Genomic DNA, 22,750 nt, shown 5'->3' on the forward strand with positions numbered 1-22,750 from the left:
GAGTGGATTTTACAGTAGAAACAATTTAAAGTTTGTTTATTAAAGTGCAGGGGCTCAGGGATAAGTAATTACAAGGATACTGCATCCGTCAGGGCTCTTTAGAGAAACAGAACCAATAGAATAGAGGGGTGTGTGTGTGTGTGTGTGTGTGTTAAGAGATTTATTTTAAGGAATTGACTCATGTAATTGTGGGAGCCTGCAAGTCCAGAATTTGCAGGGCAAGACAGCAGGCTGAAACATCAGTTTTTGTTCTTAAGGCCTTCAATTGATTGGATGAGGCCCATCCACATAATTGAATATTAAATAATCTCTTATTTAAAGTCCACTTACTATAGATGTTAACAACACCTACAAAATACTTTCATCACAACACCTAGATAGGTGTTTCATTACGTAAGTGGTTACTCAAACTTAGCCAAGTTGATACGTAAGACTTACCATCACAGACATTTAAGCTAAATATAAATAATAGTACTACCCTTCCCCTAGTTCTCTATAATATCTAGAGAGGGCATAATTTCCAGCTTATTTTCTCTATGTTAACTAGTAGGACTTCCACAGTTTTGTGTTCTTTTGCCCAAGAGCAGAGAAATGCATTGTTTGCTAAATTCTTAGGAGCAGAGGTCCCACGCTTCATTTAATCCTCACAGAAAATCAGGACGTCTTTCCTTGTCAAGATGAGGAAACTGAAAATCTGAGACATTAATTAACTTTCCCCAAAGTCACACGGCCCAAAATGACAGGATCATCCATGTATCCTGTTGACCTTTCTCCACTTCTCCCTGCATGTATTTTTGAAATAGGCAAATGAAATCTCCCCAAATCTTAACATTTTATTCATTCACGTTTCTTTAAGTTCTAATATGTCTTATACATTATATACACAGAAGAAACAGTTTTCTCAAGTATTCCTAAAACCTCATCAAGTGTGGACTAGGAAGTTGAGTGAGTAAATACGGTAGAAACTCTCTTAGTCTGTTTTAGTAGATGATGTAATTTGCCCTGAGGCTGTCAGTCCCCTCTTCAACTTGAACTTTCAATGACAGCATTGCTTTTTCTTCCTCCTTGATAAGCAAGAGCCATGGAGGAAGAGCAATTACCTAAACCTGGACCTCTGGCCCGACATCAGTATTTATATTATGTGAAAGTGAGGAAGAATATATTTTACCACTTTCCTGTTTACTGTATAGAAACTAGACAAGGAAGCTTCCCAAAATTCATCGGTATTCAACTTTGGAATGTATTACTGTTTTGATTACTTTCTACTTTTGGTTTAATTTGAACCATTCTAAGCAAAATCTGAATGATTTTCTGGGGTGGGGAACCTGGATTTCAGGGGAAGGCTTGCCTGAGATTTGGCATTTCTGGATGATAATTTCCTAAATGCAAATAATTATTTGTATAATTAACAATGAAACTATAGTCAAGGTTTTCAGAATAATTGTCAGAGAGACTAAATTGATGGGCACTATTATCTTATGAAAATAATCTCTGTCCTTTAATTTTGTAGTACTCTCTCTTTTTTTATTGTTGTAGGCAGTTAATCGCTCATTTGCAAGTTTTCTCTAAATTTTCGAATCCACGGGCCTTATATCTGGAATCCAAATTATATGAGCTTTATCTTCAGGTAAGTAAAATACATTCTTGCCACTGCGTTCTTTCTGTTCTCTACCATTTTCTTTGCCAAAATAACTTTTAGGTTTTTGATAATTGTTGGATAGAGCCCATGTCAACATTTTAAGTATATACAGAGGGTGCCAAAAAAATGTATATACATTTTAAGAAAGGAAAAAACTATTAAAATTGTAATGCTCAATATATACCATAACAAAAGATGAATACAAGTCACGTTTGACTTCTGCAATTACAAGAGGTGCTCAGAGTGGTTACCATCAGCATAAATTTAACACAGTTTTTTCCTTTCTTAAAATGTGTGTACATTTTTTGGCACCCTCTGTATATATTTTTAATTAATAGACATTTTCTGTATCTCGAGAGACAGTTTTAGACAGTACTAGTTTAATTGATTTTAAAGGCATTCTGGGTGACCAAACATTGATGAGTTGTATTAACAGTGAGTATAACAAAGCATTAATTATATCATGGGAATTAGCTTTTAGAAGGGAGTGGGGATTGTGCCCAGAACAGTTGGCAACTTTTTACTTTTTGATAAATTAGCCTGATGGAGTGCTAGGATTTCAGGATGTGTTACATTTTGCAGAAGCAAATAGTTGGAATAATAGTTGTTACAGTCATAATATATAACCCTGAATTCCAGAAAACGTTGAAGAAAAAATTTAATGTCAGAAGCAGAGTAAGAATTGGATGTCATTCTAAGCCATCTGGGGAAACAAAATTTTCTTTTTTCATTTGGATATTTTTTAGATGAAACGTTTCATGTTGGCAGAACTTATCCATATTCTGTCCGTAATTCGGATACAACTTGTTTGTAAAGCCGGAGCTTGAAAATCTCATTTGTCCACAGGAAGCAAAATTCTGAACTGACTGGTCAGAGAGGCCTCAGAGCCATGTCTTCCCTGGCATTTTACTGACAGCCATTCCCTTCACAGGATTATAAAAGCTGTTGTTCATCACAGGACCAGCTCATTTGATGTAACTCCAGATTATGTAGACAGTTGGCCTTGGCCAAAAAAAGTGATAGACCCAAAGGTCTGGTGTATGGGATATAGATGTCAGTTTTGTTCTTTGTTCTTTATTTTGTTCTTTGCACATATTCTATTCGTCCTCCTTTAATACCAGGAAGATGTTAAGCTTTTGTCAGAAATCAGCTTTAAATCACATCTGAAAATGTAGATTCTAAGAAATCTAATTTTGCAAGTTAACACAAGTAAATTACTATCCCATGGTATGTGTATATGTGACTTCATTGATTTATTCTATTAAATATCATTCTTAGTTGTTGCTACACCAAGATCAAACGGTGCAAAAAATAACCCTGGATTGCATAATGACATATAAACATCCGCACATCCTCCCTTACAGGTAAGTTATTTGATGCCAGAGAAAGGCTGTTTCTTTGGCTGATTTTTATCTTTCTACCTGAGCCTCTTGTAAAATAGTTTTGTGAAGGCCTGGAAAATTTCCCTCTTTTCTAAGGTAATCATAATGCTCTTTTAGGTAAGAAATGAAAACTGGGATTATGTTTGTTAGAGTGCTTCTCCATAGACAATAAGGTAGGAAAGAGAATATTAATTGAAAAGTCTGTGTTGAGATTATGTCACTTCTTGCTTATATAATGTCTTAAAATCTTGGTGATTACGTAGGGGACCATAATAATCACTGTAAGAACTGAAGAGACTTTTGTATTATGCCCTTTGAAACAGCTGAATTTTTGACTAAATCTAACTCCTTATAATCCCTTTTATCTTAAAATTTGAACAACTCTCATTTTGGAACTTATTTTTGTGAAAATTTTCCTTTATGGATGCCAACTACATTGTGAATTCTTTAATACCTATTTCATTTAACACATAGTGCTCTACATTTTTGCATTTTTAAAAACTGCTGCCGTATATTAAGTGATGATTTGTGCTACATTTTATTTTTAAAGGGAAAACTTGCTAAGATTGCTTGAAGACAAAAGCTTTAAGGAAGAGATAGTGCATTTTAACATTTCAGAAGATAATACAGTCGTGGAAACAGCCCACCGAGCAGATCTGTTTCCTATTCTGATGAGGTATTTGTACTGTTTAAAAACTGATTTTTTTTTAATAGTTGATCACAAATACAATTGTATTAGGATTATGATTCTTTTAGCAATCGTAATGAACTATTTTGTTTTGTATTTTCTTTTGATTTTTTTTTAATTGGACCTTGTGGGATAGTCAAATTGTTATAGAAACTTTACTTTAAAATATTTTGTCCCTAACATGAGGAAAGTTCTTGCCATGGTATTATTTTAATAATAATGATAAAATTAAATCCAGTATTGCTCTTAAGTTTTACCATTGAAAAATAATAAAAATATTTCATTTATTTGGTATGTAACTAATTATGAGATGCAAAAGCTGTTGATTTTTAAGTGTTTAACCATCTACATCATGAAACTTCATTAGTTTTAAATGGATTGTCTTGGCGGAAAAAATAGTAATAAATAACGGTGTTTAGTCAGACTGTTAGTCCCCTGTTTAAAAACCCGTTGAGTCCCATTTTACTGAGAATAAAATAGAAAGTCTTTACTATTTAGAGGGCCCGGAGTAGCCCAGCCCCAGATGGCCTCTCTGACCACCTCTCTTCCGTTTACCGCCCCCCACAGTCTTTGGACTGGCTCATCCCTGTTTGGAACACGTGACAGCTAACTGCTCTTCACTCAGTCTCATCTCAAATGTCAGATGAGATGCCTTCCTTGACTTCTTTATATAAAATCATACCTTCCCCTTATCACTTTCTAGTCCCTTTATTAGTCTCTTTACTTTTCTTTATAATACTTGATCATCCAACATAGCCTCTTTTCTTATCTCCCCAGCTAGAAGGTAAACTCCATGGCCTTTAGTGAATATCGTTCGATTTAATTTTGTGTTCTCTTTTATGATACAAAACCTCTTTTTCTTTCTATGTTTTAATGTGTGTCTTACCTACTAGCCTAGGTAGGTAATTAACTGTGGTGATCATGGTTGTCCTTGTGTTGTTCCTGGATTTAACAGTAATGCTTCTAGAATAGCCGCTCTTAAAGTGTGATCTGCTCCTTGAAAGGGACTATCCTTGAGACACGGTCGGAGGTCCACAGGGTTAAAACTTTTCTCATAATAGAACTAAGATACTATCTTTCTTCATCGTGCTCACGTTTGTCCTGCCAGGACAATAGCGTGAATCAGGACAGTGAGCGTACTTGTCATTCTTCATTGCCACCCACCTGGAGTTTTAAAAAAAAAGCTGGTTTCACTTAGTGGCCTTGATGAATGTTGACCCTTGCGTCCTTGTCTTTTTATCATCCTACTTGACAAAGTGGAAAGTATGTACAAAGCACTTCTGCCTACTGGTTGTCTCAAGGAATGGCATTTTTTTCCCAAACAACCTGATGCATGTTACAGAGCTATGCATGGGGAAAGGTTTGTCAAAGTGCAAGACAGATGGATTTGAACGTAATAGAGTTCACGTAGTTCATTGTTACAGTTTTAGATTCCACACTGCAACTTGCCTTTAAGGAACTACCACTTGTTGAGGTTTGGTAGACTATCAAAGTGGAATATCCACAATTATCTAAAGAGAATGATCTGAAAGTTCACAAAATATTTTTACCTCCTCCAACTATGTAATCTGTGGAAGGCTGGATTTTCTTCAGCCAGAATATATTGCAGAAGATTGAATGCAGAAGCAGATATGAGAAGATAGTTAGTTTATCTTCTAACAAGCCAGTTAATAAAGAAATTTGAAAAAAATAAAGAAGTAAAATGTCTCTAGTCTCACTAATTTTTGGTGAGCAGAGATTTGGAAAATATAATTATTTTTAATTAAAATGTTACTTATGCTAACTTGTTTTAATTTCTGGTATGATAAATATTAGTAGATAAAACTCACATACAGAAAATGCTCTTTGGAGACCTCAATAATGTTTAAGAGTGGTAAAGGAGTCTTAATATCAAAAAGTTTGAAAACCGCTGTTTACATTTTATATGTTAAGTCAATAAGTTTTATCATGTTAGGAGAGTAGCTTTTATTACTAGATTATTTCGTATTTTTAGCATGAATGTATTGAATTTAGTTAGAATACCTATTAAGCATGTTACAAATGATCATATTTCCTATGAGCCATTGACCTATGTTAATCTAAGTGATTTTACTAATGATTCTTTCTTGCATTTCTCAGATAATCCTTATTTGGTTTATTTTAATGCACCACTGCATACTGTATTTAGAAATACTGTGTTTTATGTTCATAGGCAAGATTAGTACATAGTTTTATTTTTGTTCCTTATCCCATCCCAGTATCATAGTTATACCACCTTCATAAATGAAAAAGAACCATCTCCTGCTTTCTTTCCTCAATGAAACTTAATAGCATGGAAATTGTTTTTCCTTGAAAGTTTTAAAAAATTCATCTGTAAAACTGTATGCGTTCTGTTTACTCATGATTGTTGGTCTATTTAGGTTTTCTTCTTAAGTTTTTTGCTTGTTTATTGATGTTTGTGGGTTTTTTCCTCAGAAAAGTACTCATTTAGTTGAAATATTTTTAGTTTCCTTATAGTTTTATTCTCTTATTTCATTTCCTTTTAATCTATATATTTTTGTTTTCATTCTTTGATTAGACTCACCTTTGGCTTGCTTATTTTATTGCTTTTTTCCTCCTCAAAAATCCGCCTTCTGGCATTTATCTTTATTATTTCCTTCTTCCTGCTTTCCTTAACTTGTTTATTCGTGATTTTTTTTTCCCCTAAATGTCTATGTTAAATATCTAATTTCTATTTCATTCTTCCTTGTTTTGTAATACACCCATTTAAATCTGTTGGGTTGCTATGCTAGCCTTTCAGGAAAACAAAACAATTAGGATTATGTTTTAGGATTAATATGCAAACCAAGTAATGTTCTTTTGACTTTTTAGAATTTTGTATGGCCGAATGAAAAATAAGACTGGGAGTAAAACTCAGGGGAAATCTGCTTCAGGCACCCGCATGTCCATTGTTCTGAGGTTCCTTGCCGGGACCCAACCTGAGGAGATCCAGATATTTTTAGACCTGCTGTTTGAACCTGTAAAGCACTTCAAGAATGGTACCTATCAACTACCTGACACTCTGAATGTGTTGTCTGTTGTAGACTTTGAATGACTCAGGCTGTTTCCCAGCTCTTGGGTATCTTTCTAATGGGGTTGCCCCTCCCAATCTCAATGGTGGTCTTTTTTAAAAGAGCAATTCATTTTAAACTTTGATTGAATTAGGTGGAACTCAACACTGGATCAACATCCACATGTTAGTAAACTCCTGATTAGGAGATATGTATGTACTTTTGGTTGTTGTGTATTTAGGCCATTTGAAAAATGGTACCTGTCCATATGCAGTGAAGAGGTTTTTTCTTAGAACCTTAAAGAATGCTACAAAATTAATCTTAATTGTCTTGGTATTATTTATTCACTGAGTCATTCATCTATTGAGAATGATTTGTTGAATACCTCCTGTGCCTTGACACTGTTGAAAATAGAAAAGTGAGTATTTATAATCGTCTGCTCTCCATCTCATAGTCTAAACGACGTGGGTGTAAGAAGTCTATTCAATGAGCTGTAATACTCTGTGGTATATTCTTTAGTATGCAATGTAAGTAATTAATAATAATAATAATAATGACTAAATATTATTGAGTGCTTATTTCATGCCAGATGTTTTGAGGGCCCTTTACATATAATTCAGTTTATCCTTAACCACATGAGGAATCATAACTTTTTGTCCCCATTTTATAAATGCAGAAACTGAGACTTAGAGAGGTAAGTATTTTGCCCATGGCCACTTAGCTAGAAAATGGTACAGCTGGGATTCAAGCCCAGGTCTTTTTGATTACAAAACCTTTGCTCCAGTCCCATAATTGTTTTGCTTTAAGCAAACAGATCTTTCTTTATTTGGAGGGTAATGTGTTGCTTTTTTTTTTTTTTTTCTGTGATAATGGATCCAGTGGTTAAAAAGATTTACTCAGTGTAATATTACCCTGAGAAGGAAGTTGGCTCTAATGAATACAAAAGGTTTTGTTCAGTAGGTGTTATGAATTGGTTAAGCTCATGATCTCATACCAGTTCGTTTGAAGTAAAGCTCAAGCAATAACAATTCAAGTCTTTTAAGTAAATTATGAAATGAGTATAGTGCCTGTTTATAAAGGACTATTGTTTTATTTGCTTACCAGGGGCTACAAGGGAAATAAAACATTTGATTCTCAGCCTTCAAGGAGCTTATAATGTAGCAAGACTTTTTTTAAATGAAATTCCTGAAGTCAGCGTAGTCAGTGAAAGCTGAGAGTGAGAAAAATGTATGGAAAGTTGCTAGATGGAATAAAAGACTATTTGTAACTCTGGTTTTGGAAAATAGTATAAGGGGGATGAGAATTGGGCTTAGAAACTTAGTTCTGTCACAAGTTACTTACTCTTTTTTATTCCTCAGTTTCCTCATCTATAAAGTGATAATAGTAAAACCTACCATACTTAGGTCATTGAATATTTGTTAAGAATCAAAAGGAGAAAATACATGAGGAAAATATATAACAATAGAAAACACTGTATTACTGAGGGAAATCAAAAGGAAGCTATATTATAAATAGTAACAAAGTAATATTTCCTTTTACATGATGTGTGTGTTCCTCTCTTTCACTAGGAGAGTGCCATGCTGCCGTCATTCAGGCAGTAGAAGATTTGGATCTGTCTAAAGTCCTTCCTTTAGGTCGTCAGCATGGTATCTTAAATAGCCTCGAAATAGTGTTGAAGAACATTAGTCATCTGATCAGTGCGTACTTACCCAAGATTTTGCAGATATTGCTCTGCATGACAGCAACTGTATCGCACATCCTTGACCAACGAGAAAAGGTAAGAGAGACTCACTGTATATGCTTTTGGGAGGCTAGTATGAGTCTGTTTTATTTGGGAAATTGGTTGGGACCCGAATGTGAGTATCTAACATCATTCCAGGTTAAATCTTTTTTTTATGTAAAGTGTGTCTTTAAAACAGTTTTCCATATATAATGGGAATCTTTATTGTTATAAATATTTATGTATAGTCAGAAAATGCAATTTATATCGTTTTATTTTTTTATTACATTTATTGGGCTGACATTGGTTAATAAAATTACATGGGTTTCAAGTGTACATTTCTGTAATACATCATCTATATATTGCATTGTGTGCTCATTACCCAGAGTCAGTTCTCCTTCCATCACCATATATTTGACCACTTTACCCTTTTCTACCTCCTCCCCACTCCCCTTTCTCTCTGGTACCCACTAAACTGTTGTCTGTGTCTATGAGTTTTTGTTTCTTTGTTTGTCTTATTCATTTGCTGTTTTCCGTTTTATATCCCACATATGAGTGAAATCATGGTTCTCAACTTTTTCTGTCTGACTTATTTCGCTTAGCATGATGAAATCTCAAGATCCATCCATGTTGTCACAAATAGCAGTATTTCATCTTTTCTCATGACTGAGTAATATTTCATTGTGTATATGTACCACATCTTCTTTATCCAGTCATCTATCGAAGGACACTTCAGTTGTTTCCATGTCTTGGCCACCATGAACAATGCTGCAATGAACAGATACATATATATACATATATATGTGTGTGTGTGTATGTGTAAATGTTTTATGATTAAATGTTTTCAAATTTTTCAGGGAGATACCCATAAGAGGGATTGCTGGGTCATATGGTAATTCTATTCTTAATTTTTTGAAGAAACTTCATACTGTTTTCCATAGTGGCTGTACCACTGTGAGGATTCCTTTTTCTCCACAACTTTTCCAACACTTGTTGTTGTCTTGTTGATAATAGTTATTCTCACAGGTGTGAGGTGGTATTTCATTGTGGTTTTGATTTGCATTTCCCTAATAGCTAGTGATGTTGAACATCTTATATTAAGTGTATATTTTAAAGGAGATGAAATAGTAGGGAGTGAGTGAGTTCTCTATGCATCTCAGGAACCAAAGTCAGGCATAGTTGAGCTGATGTTTCTTAGATTTTAATTTCGAGAGCCTAGAGGACATCTTACACTGCTCATTTATCCAGAAAGGTTGGAGAATGAATAGAATACTGTTAGCATCATCCTGTTGTTTTGGAACAGAGTTACCCAGAGCTCTTTTAAAAGTAAATACTTGACTACTATAAGCTCAAGTTTTGAATAAAGATGAGCAGCAAGATCATACAAAGTAAGCCAGCTAGCTAGCTGCCGAGGGACTTCACGAGGTGGGCGCAGTAATATTTTCTGAATTATGTTCAAGACAATATATTTATGTTCTGTTGATACAGGTATGTGGCTATAAGTATACTCTTTGGAGTTTAGGGAAACTTAATGTCTTTAGAGAGTAAATGTTTCTTGAAGAAAATGGGACTTGAAACAAAGATCCAGACTAATTTCTGTTATTAATTCTCAGTTCATGATAAACAGGCACAATTTTAATTTAGTTAAAGTTTATTTCATTTGATTTGTGGATATGCCTGGTGAACTGCCTCTCAAATATGATCATGATGACTAAAAACTACAGCCAAAATTTTATCTGCTTTTCAGGGCTCTGCATGGATATGAATCTATTTTAGTAATGAAATAATATTTTCTGATTACCAAGACCCACAAATTTAGAACACACCTTTCATTTTGGTAGGCACCATTGTGTTTTCCTCATTCTTTCATTCAAATATTAATCTTTCATCAAATATTAATTGAGATTTTACTATTTGTCAGGCACTGTTCTAAGTGCTGGGTACAGAGCAGCGAACAAAGCAAACAAAAATATTCTCCATTTACTTATTCAGTAAATACTTATTTCATACCTACCATCCACAGGATATTGTTCTAGGTGGAGAATGAGAAAGGTAAGGACTCAGTATCATGGGGAGAAAAATAATAAATAAATACACCGATAATTAGAATAATGTCAGTTGGTGGTAAATTCTGAGAAGAAAATAAAGTGAGACCCATCTACAGATCTCTGCAAGTCATTCTCTGTGTTGCTCTCTCCTCTCTGTTACTCTGCCTTGTGAATTCTAGCTGCCTTGGCCTCCCCAGCCACACAGCTCTGTCACAGTGTCTGATATCCAGTCAAGTTTTACCAGACATACCAAGAAGGTAGCAAATTTTACTCACAATAAGGAGGAAAAAAACAGTCAATAGAAGCAGACCCAGAAATGACACAGACAGTAGAATTAAACAAGGACTTAAAACAGCTATTAGAAATAGATGCCACATATTCACAAAAGTAGAGGAAAACATGAGCATGTTGAGAGACATGAAGACGTGAAGAATTTAAAATAAAATGAGAGAATGTAATAGCAAGTGACCGAACTGGGGGTGGATAGATGCTTCTACTAGGGTGGTCAGGGTCCTCTCTAAGGAGGTGATATTTGAGCTTACACCTACCCAGCCCTGGGAGGAACATTTCAGGCAGAGAAAATGACTAGTAGCACAAAGTCCCTGAGGTAGAACAGTCTTGTCACTTTGTAAGAGCAGATAAAGGCTGAGGTGGCTAGAGCACAGGGGGCAGGAGAATGGTACAAGATGAGCTCTAGCTGTAGGCGGGATCTCATGGGCTATGAGGAGGACCTAGATTTACTTCTAATTATACTGGGAAACCTCTGAGAGGTTTGAAGCAGGGGATATCACTTTAATTGCTTTGTGGAAAAGAGGCTGTGAGGGACCGAGACTGGAAGCTGGAAAAAAAGAGGTATTGGAAAATTCTTTCTCTATTGTGAAAGTTTCAGGGCCATAGGGAGAACTATATGAGAATTTTCACGTATGCCTTATAGCAAGTGACCGTGACTTTATCTCTGCATGAATATATTAAATCCTGAAAGGTTGAAGGTTTTATAAACCCTCTGTAAGTCCTCTGACTTTCGGTTAACTTAGAAGAAATTACTCAGTAATGCAGCCCTACTCCCATTTCAATAATCAGTAACTCAGAGGATCATTTATGCAATTTCACACTTCATTAGTTAGTGAGGTGCTAAAATTCTTGACAGCTAGGAGGGTTTTTTTTTTGTTTTGTTTTCTTTTTAATTCTTGGACAAGTCCAAAGAATTCCTTGAAGTGCTGTAATGAATTACTGCACAGTAATACTGCTTACGTGAGTTAAAGTTCTACAGTTGTGCGTTTGAGCTAAGTCATACATTTACTTCTTTGCATCCTTCAGATCTTCCAAGGTTTGAGTGACACTCAAATGTGTATTGTGAGGGTTGCTTTGGTTCGGTATTATATTTTTTGTACATTTATACCATGGAGTAACTTGTAAGTTACATAAACTTAGTCATGGTGACTATTTCTGTAGGAACTAAAGTCTGCAATTGCTCACTTGCAGGGTTTTCCTCCAGTTTATTCAATAGTTAATTGAGTAGCCCGGGCAGCTGGCACTGTAGTTACAGAAGCAAATAGAACATGCAGATCCTTCCCCATAGAGAGGGGGCTTGGTGGTGGGGATTGGGGAAAAGGTGGGGGGGTGTCTGATTTGATGTCAGGTTTGCTAAAATTAGTTTATTTGCTCCAGAGGATCATGATGCCATGGTTTTTGCGTGTGTTTTATTTTTTTCAAGTATCAATGGTAGTTTTTATCTTTCACCAAACCTGATGTAGATGATAATGAGAATATTGCCAATAGAACTAAAGCAGACAGAGTGACTTATAACTATGTCACCATCTTATCATTCTCTGTCATTGTAACTTGGTAGAAACTTGATGAGTACACGAAATATCATGATTGCTCAGACTTGCACAGCACATTAATGGTATCCTTATTCCTATTCACTTGAATTTAAAATGTGCTCTTCCAGATTCAAATACTTCTGTTGATCAGCATGTTAGATTTTCATGACAAATACCTTTCCAATTTAGTTTTCTTGTAATATCTTGGCCATAAGACTTGATAAAGAGATTTGTGTTTTCTTCATAAATTGCAGGGTAGTTTTTAGATTTTGATGTAGGTAATTAAAGTGATGTGTAAAAATAAGTTGCCACTTACATATCCAGAGCCCACAGTATGTAAATCAAGTGCAAAAACCATTAGGGGTTGACTCTTCCCCCATGTGTTTGGTTTTTACAACATTCTGTGCGTGGGAGAAATCTGAGGCCTTTTCTCTCCTCTGCCTGGCCTAAAGCTCTTCCTCCTCTAAGATCCAGTGAAAAATTCTGCCTCTTCCTTGAAGCTTTACCCTTCTCAAATTCATAATTCCTCCCCTATCCAATATCTTTGGCATTTTCAGTCTCTCACAGAATTTAATAATTTTTCCTTCAGTAAGATTTTACATTGAGGTCAGGATGATGATGGCTGTCATGCCACTGGATTAGTGGGGGCTCAGTAAATTGTTCTGCTCTGAGCCAGAGCAAAATGCCTTCATACGATATGTGATTTCTGTAACTCCGTAGAGGAGGAGATGCCAGTAGAAGAAACATTCTGTTATAAAAGATGTTTTCTGTTAATTCAGATATCCACCCACTCTAACCTCTATGCCTCTAAACAAACAAATCTTGTTTTTTTCCAACATGTATTTTTCTTTGCATTATGTATTTTGAGATCTTCCCATGCCTTAATTCAGTTGCCTCATTCTCCCTTACTGCTCAAAGTATTTCACTGTATGGAGAGACCATAAATTAATCCCCTAGCCTAGTTTTAAAAAGAATAATTGAAAACTCCTAATTTTAAAAAAGGTGAAAAAAGAAATAATACAACTGTGAACACAGTAAGGAATGTGACCTTCATTTAAAATGAAGCTTTAACTTTTTTTTCTCTAATCTAAGGCATTGTGGTGTGTTTTGTTTAGAATGTTCTGTTCATAGTAAGAAATCAGGATTTTATTTGAGACAGTTACTTGAGTAGAAAAGTAAAACAATGTGGAATACAAAATAGCTGTTCCAGTTGTGAGGTTTTTTTTTTCCCCTAAGGATACTCCAGTGTGATTTTACTGGGCAGTGATAATGGAGCACATTTCACCATTTAAATTTTTTTTTTTTTTTTTTTAATTGGGTAACAGTGTGTTTTTTCCAGAACCCATCAGCTCTAAGTCAAGTCGTTGTCCTTCAATGTAGCTGTGGAGGGTGCAGCTCAGCTCCAAGTCCAGTCACCATTTTCAATCTTTAGTTGCACGGGGCACAGCCCACCATCACATGGGGGAATTGAACAGGCAGCCTTGTTATTGAGAGCTCGCACTCCAACCAACTGAGCCATCTGGCTGCCCCTCTGGCAGGTCAGCAGCAGCTCGTTGTCTTCAATCTAGTTGTGGAGGGCGCAGCTCACTGGCCCATGTGGGAATCTCACTGTCAACCCTGTTGTTCAGAGCTCGTGCTCTAACCAACTGAGCCATCACGGCTGCCCCCTCACCATTTAATTTTTTAAGTCTCTGCTTTCCCATCTTGTTCAATGAAAAAAGCAATATGACTTGCTCAGTTAACATTTCCATGTGAATCAGAGCCAAAGTCAACACACTTAATAACACGATTTCTAGTTTGATTCTTAGCCATCTGAGCAAGAGTGCCTCCTTGAGGAGTCAAGGATTAAAACTATATATATGTTAATAGAAGATCTTTGTTTTACAGATACAGCTGAGGTTTATTAACCCACTGAAAAATTTAAGACGTCTTGGAATCAAAATGGTAACTGATATCTTTTTGGATTGGGAGTCCTACCAGTTCAGAACAGAAGAGATTGATGCTGTATTCCATGGGGCAGTTTGGTCCCAGGTAAACACTGATTTCTAATTCTGCCTGGATACTTTCTCCTCTTCCTTTCTTATTACTGCTCCAGCGTATTCTACACCCAGACACGAATGCCTGTCCTGATCTTCTCTTTTACATTGAGCCTTTATTTCTGGAAGTTTTAAAACCCATTTTTTTGCCTCCACTACCGCCTAAAGCCCCAGAGCTAGGTTCTGAAATACCATGGCATTTATACTTATGGCTAATTTGAATATGATTGTGTCTCTTAAGCAAATGTAACATAAGGGTTTATAGACCTCACATGATATGTCTCTGGATTTTGACAAGCATGAGAGAAAATGCACAGGTATTTTTGTTACGTTCCCTCGTTTGATTTCTCTAGTTGAGACAGCTTGGTGATGATATCTAGTATACTTATAGCTAAGAAGACTATACAAGAAACTTGGTTTTAGGAAAGATTTCTTGCTGCTTGAGCTCTGCCATCTCTGACCAATTGAAACCTAACATACCTGGTTCCTTTTAAGCATCTAGCATTTCCAGGCACTATCTTTCCATTTTTTCCTGTGTGGATGTTATTTTGGATTACCTTAGTTTTTCCTCAATCTGTCCTTTAACTGTTAATCTCCATCCCTTGACTCTTTGATCCTCTGGTGTGGTTTCTGTGCTTGTTCTGCTTTTTAGTGTTTTGTTTGTTTATTTCTTTGTTTGTTTGTTTTTTCCTACAATTCTATATGTTTTTATTTTGTAATCTGTTTTCATTCTGTGTCCTAGATCAGCAGGCTTGGATCTGAGAGTCAGTATTCTCCTACTCCTCTGCTGAAACTAATTAGCATTTGGAGCAGAAATGCAAGGTATGACCTTTTTTCCCCTCTTTAAAAAGGGCAGTCTTTTACACTGATATAGGGCACTAATATAACTTATGGCCTTCCATATAGTGAACTACTTACTATAGGTGCAGTTAAAGAGAATAAGGCAATTGAATCTCAAAATACATAGTTTTAAGAAAAATATAAGTTGCTAAAAAATATATATAGTGTGATCCAGGAAAATGCTTGTGCATGTGTGTAAATAGAAAATGAAATAGAAAATGTCTAGAAGGGTGCATGAGAAACTATTAATGTTACAGTTGAAGGTTTGTATGAAGGTTTGAGCGGGCCAGAAGGGGGAGGGGGGCTTTTCATGATACAATTTTGGAGTATTTGAATTATTTATAATCTATAAAAAAGGAAAAAGTAGGTAAAATAACAGTTCACAATTTAATGTAAATTAAAACTGTGGAATATATATTATATTAAAACGTATTTTTGCTATTTTTATAGTTTCATTAAAACTTGAAAATTAATATTGAAATTGATAAGGATCTTCTTCCAATGTGTAATAATTATGTTAGCAGTTTGATTTGGCCTGGCAAAGGGAAAAAGAGAATATGAAACACCAGATAGTTAAATCAGCACATAAATATTACCATTTTTTGCATACTTGGTTAAACGTAAAAGCTGATTTATAATTGGCATTCTGTGTCTTTTTCCCAGTTCCCACTTAAAATCAGAAAAATTTTACAGGCTTTTTAGATTTTCTACACATCTTCTATTCTTGGTAAAACTCCACCTACCCGTACATGAAGCTCTCGTGGTCATAAGTTAGCATCCTCCTGAGGACATTATGAGCTGTTTACAGAACCTTTATCTAGTGGTGGCTCAGAGATGCTGTATTACAGACCAAATGCATATTTATTGAGAAGTGTGAAAACTACCTGTGCTGTTTATCTCGATGATGGAAACAGACTTAAGTTTGCCCTAATCTGTTTTGAAGAATGAAAGATAGAATAAAAGAAGATGTTTTATCATTGATTCAGTGATGTTAAAATCTTGGCATCAGTTTGTACAAAATTGGGATCATACTGTATAACCAGCTTTGATAACCATTACGTGGTGAACATTTCCCCATGTCGTCAGATCGTCTTCAAAAACCGAAGACCTTCACGTTGTCTTCCTCAGGAAAGTGTGTTTTATTTTTACTGGTAGGAAGGGTTCTTTTCACTTATTTCCCAATTTGAGAAAGCAATTTCATACCTTGTTTTATCCATCACTGGACATTTATAAGCAGTATTTCATAGGCATACTTAAGCAATGCTTTACAATTGTGTGATTTTCAGGCAAATGAACTATAACGGACTATCATTCAAGAAGACTTTACGATAGTGATTCGGTTTTATATTAGTTGGGTCCTTATTCCAGGTATAGACACATTTCATTCTCTTCTGCAATTTCTCTCATTTTTGGTCAGAGACAAATAGAAGCCACATGTTAATGGAGGAAATAAGCAGCAGAACTTTCTTTTTCCTTCTCTGTTTAACACTTAACTGAAATAAATCTTTAGAAGGATTGACTTCCCTTAAAATCTTTATAGCAATAGACGTGTAATTGTGTCAAGACCAATTGATGGGAATGTTACTCTTCAATAAAAAAAATAAATTTTTATTTTGAAATATGGTTACAGTTTACATAATGTCAATCAGACATTTAGACAGGTTTTCATCTACAGAGCAGTCTAGCATTTTACTTTGTATTTGGGTAAATGCAGGTAGAGCGGACCTATAAGCAATATCTTTACACTCACAACTAAGGTTAAATTGTCTCAGAAATTAGGTGAACTCAGGACAACAACAACTTGCTTACTAAGTAGAGTGATCATATAATATATAATCTATTGTCCAAACTGAAACATTCCTGAGGGTTCAAAGAGATGCTACAAATTATTAAGCCACAAGCTAGGACTGTCCCTGGCCACTCTCTTAATAGCTGCTCAGGTTGTGGCCACTATGACCCGGCGTGGCTCAGTCTTGCCTCCTCTGAATTCTTTCTACTTCTGGGCGGCCCTGTGACCACAAACTGCCTTTATCGCACTCATCTGTCTTCATAGCTTACCTGCCTAAAGCTCCTTGAAGGGAGAGACCATTTCACATTTGTTATTTTTCCATTACAGAGGGTTAGCCTTCTTAATCCATGGTTAGTGGATATTTCATTGCATGTTTCATAAGTGACTAAAATTTCTGATTGAGCCATACACTTAAGCTTGGAGCATGTTCAGTGTTCTGTGGGGCATGAATTATATTGCTGTTCAAGAAACACAGTTCGGTCACTTAGAAGTTGCATTGGATTTGAATGGGCTCTTGCTAGGATATTGCAGTTAAAAGCAGTTCTCTCACCTTTTCTGCTTGAAAAAATTTTAAGACAACATACAGCATAGTGGTTAAGAGTAGCCTTAGACACACAAACCTAACTTCAAGTCCTAACACCACCATGCGTTCTTTGGCAAAGTTGGCCTTTCTGAGCCTCAGTTTCACCATCTATAAAATGGAAATAACAATGCTTACCTCATATGTACAAGATAATATGTAAAGAATCTTTCCTGGTGCCTGCCCACACTATGCCCAGTAACTGTTGGACAAAGATGTATGAATATAATCTCTTAGAACTTTTCTCTCAGCCTGTCAGTACTGAGTATGTTAAAGTGTTTCAGCTCGTTTTCCAGTGATGATGAATTGGTAAAGCCAAGCTATCTGAATTTTTTCAGTTTGACCTTCCTACGAGTTGTTAGGATTGCATGTCTGACTGTAAAACAACTGCTGGTTTGCCCTTGTCTGGAGCACCTCTGTGCCCTCTACCCTTGTGGGTTTGTCTCAACGGGGTGGGGTGCTCGGTTCATTTGTGAGGGTCTTTCCTTATCGGGGGTGGACTCATCCACCTCCCCCAACAGATGAGTTCTGAATGATGCATATCCTGGCACAGCAAATGTTTGTTTGGTCTGCACTCCTAATTTCCATGTTGTATGTTGTTTTTATATGAGTGTATAAACATTCACGTTCTAGAAGGCTTATAATTAAAAAATAGCCTCTCTGCAACGAATTTGTTTTCGCAAGGGCTTAGACTTTGGAGACCTTGTTGTTCAAATCTCAGCTCCACCACTTGTTAGCTCAGTGCCTTTGGAGAAGTCTCAGTTTCTTCCTCTGTAATGGGATAATGATCCTACCTCACTGAGATGTTATGTGGATTAGATGAGAACTGTACATATAATACCTAAATAATTTACTGTTTGTGAGGTGCCTAGAATTATTATCCATCAATTTTAGAATTTAAAGTCATTTCCCTTTTGAGTATCTTATTAATGTTCATACATACACACATATATATTTGTTAAACAATATGAAAATTCATAAGGAGCATGTTTTTAGAAATAAGCATTGAGAAATAAGATGACTATTTCAATGTTATTTTCTTGCAGATATTTTCCTTTTCTGGCTAAGCAGAAACCTGGGCACCCAGAATGTGATATCCTGACCAATGTTTTTGCGATTCTCTCAGCAAAGAATCTCTCTGAAGCCACAGCCAGTATTGTGATGGATATAGCCGATGACCTTCTTACCCTTCCAGATTTTGAGCCCACAGAAACAGTTTTGAGCTTGCCCGTAACTGGATGCGTATACCCAGAAAGTGCAGATGGTATGTATGCTGCAAAAAGCAAATGATCTGGTTCTGAGGTAGCATTTTTCCCTCAGAAACGAGAAAGTCAATAGAATTTGACTCTATTAATAACTAATGCTATTGAAAGAGTTTCTTTTGTCTGGAAATGAATACAACTTATATAAACTGAATTTTCTTTGCAGTGGTAGAAATTCAGGTTGTTTGCGAAAGCTCACCTACCCTCCAGGAAATTATCAAATGATTTCCACTGTCATGTCTCTGAATTCTTCCTACCATATTATCCTAATAAGCCTTTTACTACCACCAAAAGTGGTTTAAATAAAGCCTCAGGGGTCTCTTATATAAGTTTTTAATTTATCTAATGATATAGCGATTTTGACTAAGAATAAAGTTATTTAATCTTTAGAGTTGAAATTTATTAAATTTTCATGGTAATTGAATGCTTTCCTTGTCTGTCATTATGAAGATATTATACAGTTATCCTTTAAGAGAATAGTTAATTAAAACCAAAACATCTGTCACTATTTATTTCAGAGTCTATCACAATAGGAGGACGATTAATTCTACCTCATGTACCTGCAATTCTCCAGTATCTCAGCAAAACCACAATAAGTACAGAAAAGGTGAAAAAGAAAAAGAACAGGGCACAAGTCAGCAAGGAACTTGGCATTCTTTCAAAGTGAGTGATAGCTTGGTCCTTAAAAGAAGTTTGTTTTGTTTAAGAGTCAAGATCTTGCAAAGGTTTTTAAAGGTTCTTTTGGGCAATAAACCTAGTAGTACAGTGGTACCTTGGTTTTCAAACAATCCATTCCGGAAGACTGTTCGAGTTCTGAAACGTTCAAAAACCAAGGTGTGGTTTCCCCATAGAAAGTAATGCAAAATGGATTAATCCATTCCAGACCTTTAAAATCAACCCCAAAACTGCAAATTTAGCATGAGTTTTACCATCTAATGATACCCTAGATCCATAAAATTTACAGCGTTCGTAAACCAAAATGTCCATCAACGGAGATGTTCGAAAACCGAACTACCACTGTATATACTCGTAATTGTGCTTTCTATACAGTGCAAGATTGGTAAACTTGAGTGCAAAAAATGATTCTAGCTTAAGCTCTAATTGTTACAGGACTTGGTTCTTGAAAGTTTATTTTTTCTTTTACTTTCAGCAACACTAAATGATATATTCTTTGATAAAATGATAGACTCTTCCAGGAACTTCTTTTAACTGTTTTATTTGCAGAATGGGAAACCACACTAAATATACTTGTTAAATTTTATCACAGGCTACGTGGTAGTGGGAAGATGATGACAAATTAGGCACCAGAAAGACCAGGGTTGGAAAGACCTGCTCTGCTACTTTCTAGCTATGTTACATAACTTCCCTGAGCCTCCGTTTTCTCTGGGCAAAATGGGGCTAATAATTACTGCATCATAGAGCTATTGTGGGAGTTTAATTGAAATACTTTACATAAAGCCTTAAACAAATCTTGGCACTTAAAAATATGATTTCCTTACAAAATAAGAAATTACTAATTGCCAGGTCACAGAATTGGAGTTTACTCTAACCCTCCTACGCAATCACGTTACAAAAGAAATAGAATAGTAGCCTAAAGTTGGAGAGGAATAAGAGTTGGCACTGCTAAATAACTGAGTTAAATTTTTTATACATGTACACATACGTAAAAGTACCTGTGTCTTTCCTCACGGATGTTTTTCTACAAAAAATCTTAACTTCCTAGAGAAACATTCGTATGTCTCCCTTACTTACCACTGTTTTTTCTTCTCTAGGATCAGCAAGTTTATGAAAGACAAAGAACAAAGTTCTCTACTCATTACCCTCCTCCTTCCTTTCCTCCACCGTGGCAATATTGCTGAGGTACAAATGGACAGGACGTTACTTTGTCTTTGAAGTAGCACATTATTAGGCTTATTTGTGAACATATAATTTTATTGGTTAGATTCTGTGATGTGCCTGTCGCAAAATATTTGTGGAAAGACTTTAGACAGAAGTATAAAATTGAAAATAGGGGAGAAAAATTGGGACAGAAGTAGAAATGAGGGCAGGCAAGAAGGTGGAGGCATCATCAATTACGATAACACTAAAAGTGTCAGCCCCTTTGTTTTCCTTTGTTTAGCTTCTCATCCATTTCAGGATTTTTTTTTTCCTCTCTGACTTTGGTCAATAACAAATCTGGAACCCAAGAAGTGCATTGTATGGTCTTAAATATGGATCACAGTGGCAAACTGAATGAAAAGTCAGATTGCTTTAATATTGAGACATAGCTAAGAGTTTCTGATATGGTTTTCAAACAGTAGTTCAATCTTGATTAAAAGGGCCTTCCCATGGCTCAAAATTACTTATACGGCCTTAGTAGTTATACTGAACACCTATACAATCATGTAGTAATTCAGGTTAGAAGACCACAGATCTGTAGACAACCGGAGGTGTATATTTTTTCTTCAGCAAGCTCATTTTTCTTGGCTCTTTTTTGACTAAGATAGAAGAAAGTTTGTTTCAAAACTATGCATGTTTTCTATTAGAATTAAAGGAAGAAACTGTTCATGGACATTATAATGGATTTTAAGTTAAATGCTAAGAACTTTTAAAAGACTATGAAATAACTTTTCCAGTTACTATTTTTACTTCTTACTTATAATTGTTTTCTGTGCTGTAATATATTAAAGCCAAGTTGAACAGTTTTATAAATTAATTGAACTATGATTTCTCTTAATATTTCTAAGGATACAGAGGTTGATATTTTGGTGACAGTACAAAACCTGTTAAAACATTGTCTGGAGCCTTCAAGCTTCCTCAAGCCTCTGGCAAAACTCTTCTCAGTTACTAAGAACAAGCTGTCAAGACGATTGCTTTGTACAGTTTTCGAGGTCTGTAATATTCTTTTTTTTTACCCCATATCACCTCTTTGAGTCAGGGAGAGGGGAAGATGAAGGGAGGTGGGCACAAATGTTAAGGTTTTATTCTCTAACATACTGTTTTCATTCCTTTTAGACTCTTTCTGATTTTGACAGTGGATTAAAATATATTACTGATGTTGTCAAGGTAAGAAAGAAAATCTTCTCTTTTCTTCAAAAGTATTGTCATTTGTGTTTATTTAAGATTCATGTGCATTCATTTATGTGGTTTCAATGGCATTTCTCGTAGCTTAACGCCTTTGATCAAAGACACCTTGACGACATCAACTTTGACGTTCGCTTCTCAGCATTCCAGACTGTCACCTCTTATATTAAAGAGATGCAAACTGTGGATGTTAACTACCTCATTCCAGTTATGCATAATTGTTTCTATAATCTGGAGGTAGGTTTTTATAGCAATCCTCTATGAAGTGTTTTTTGTTGTTTTGATAATGCAAGTACATGATCTAATTTGTGTTTTGAGGACAGGGGCTTTTAGTGTAAAACGTCTTTCTTTTAGTTGCAGAATATTTCGTTTGTCAAAGATCATGTTGTTATTCTCATGATATGAAAGACAAATATTTTGAATAACGTAATATATTATATTATGAATATATTCCACATAATATATTATGTGGAAGCTCTGTGACAAGTCAGAAGAGCTGTGTATGAATAGGGAAATCCATAGAGACAGAAAGTAACTCAGGGGTGACCAGGGGCTGTGGGGGGAGGGAGGAATGGGCAGTGACTTCTTACTGGTACAGGCTTTCTTCTGGGGGTGATGAAAATGTTCTGAAGTTAGACAGTGGTGATGGTTGCACAACCTTGTGAATATACTAACAACCATCGAATTGTACACTTTAAAAGGGTGGATTTGATGGTATGTCAATTATATCTCAATTTGTCAGTTATGTAACTACTATTTGACAGTTTGCCCTCTTGTATTGATATGATAAAAATAAAAGGAGTTTGGACTATATTAAGTACCATGTTGCTGAACTCAATTAAGACCTCAAA

At 35.6% G+C, this 22,750-nt stretch overlaps 1 protein-coding gene across 1 annotated transcript in view; it reads left to right on the plus strand.

Annotated features, from left to right (window-relative positions):
* The window catches only part of UTP20 (UTP20 small subunit processome component), an 88,940-nt gene that overhangs the window by 35,333 nt on the left and 30,857 nt on the right, over positions 1-22,750 (plus strand). Inside the window, exons 23-35 of the mRNA XM_019732102.2 lie at positions 1,537-1,627; positions 2,918-3,003; positions 3,572-3,697; positions 6,560-6,726; positions 8,307-8,515; positions 14,217-14,360; positions 15,108-15,187; positions 18,621-18,838; positions 19,355-19,499; positions 20,609-20,696; positions 21,563-21,706; positions 21,831-21,881; positions 21,984-22,136. Of these exons, the coding sequence (XP_019587661.2) occupies positions 1,537-1,627; positions 2,918-3,003; positions 3,572-3,697; positions 6,560-6,726; positions 8,307-8,515; positions 14,217-14,360; positions 15,108-15,187; positions 18,621-18,838; positions 19,355-19,499; positions 20,609-20,696; positions 21,563-21,706; positions 21,831-21,881; positions 21,984-22,136 (1,702 nt within the window). The remainder of the gene's footprint in view (positions 1-1,536; positions 1,628-2,917; positions 3,004-3,571; positions 3,698-6,559; positions 6,727-8,306; positions 8,516-14,216; positions 14,361-15,107; positions 15,188-18,620; positions 18,839-19,354; positions 19,500-20,608; positions 20,697-21,562; positions 21,707-21,830; positions 21,882-21,983; positions 22,137-22,750) is intronic.

This window comes from Rhinolophus sinicus, linkage group LG02 (assembly GCF_036562045.2).
Source record: "Rhinolophus sinicus isolate RSC01 linkage group LG02, ASM3656204v1, whole genome shotgun sequence".
NCBI classification, from domain to species: domain Eukaryota; kingdom Metazoa; phylum Chordata; class Mammalia; order Chiroptera; family Rhinolophidae; genus Rhinolophus; species Rhinolophus sinicus.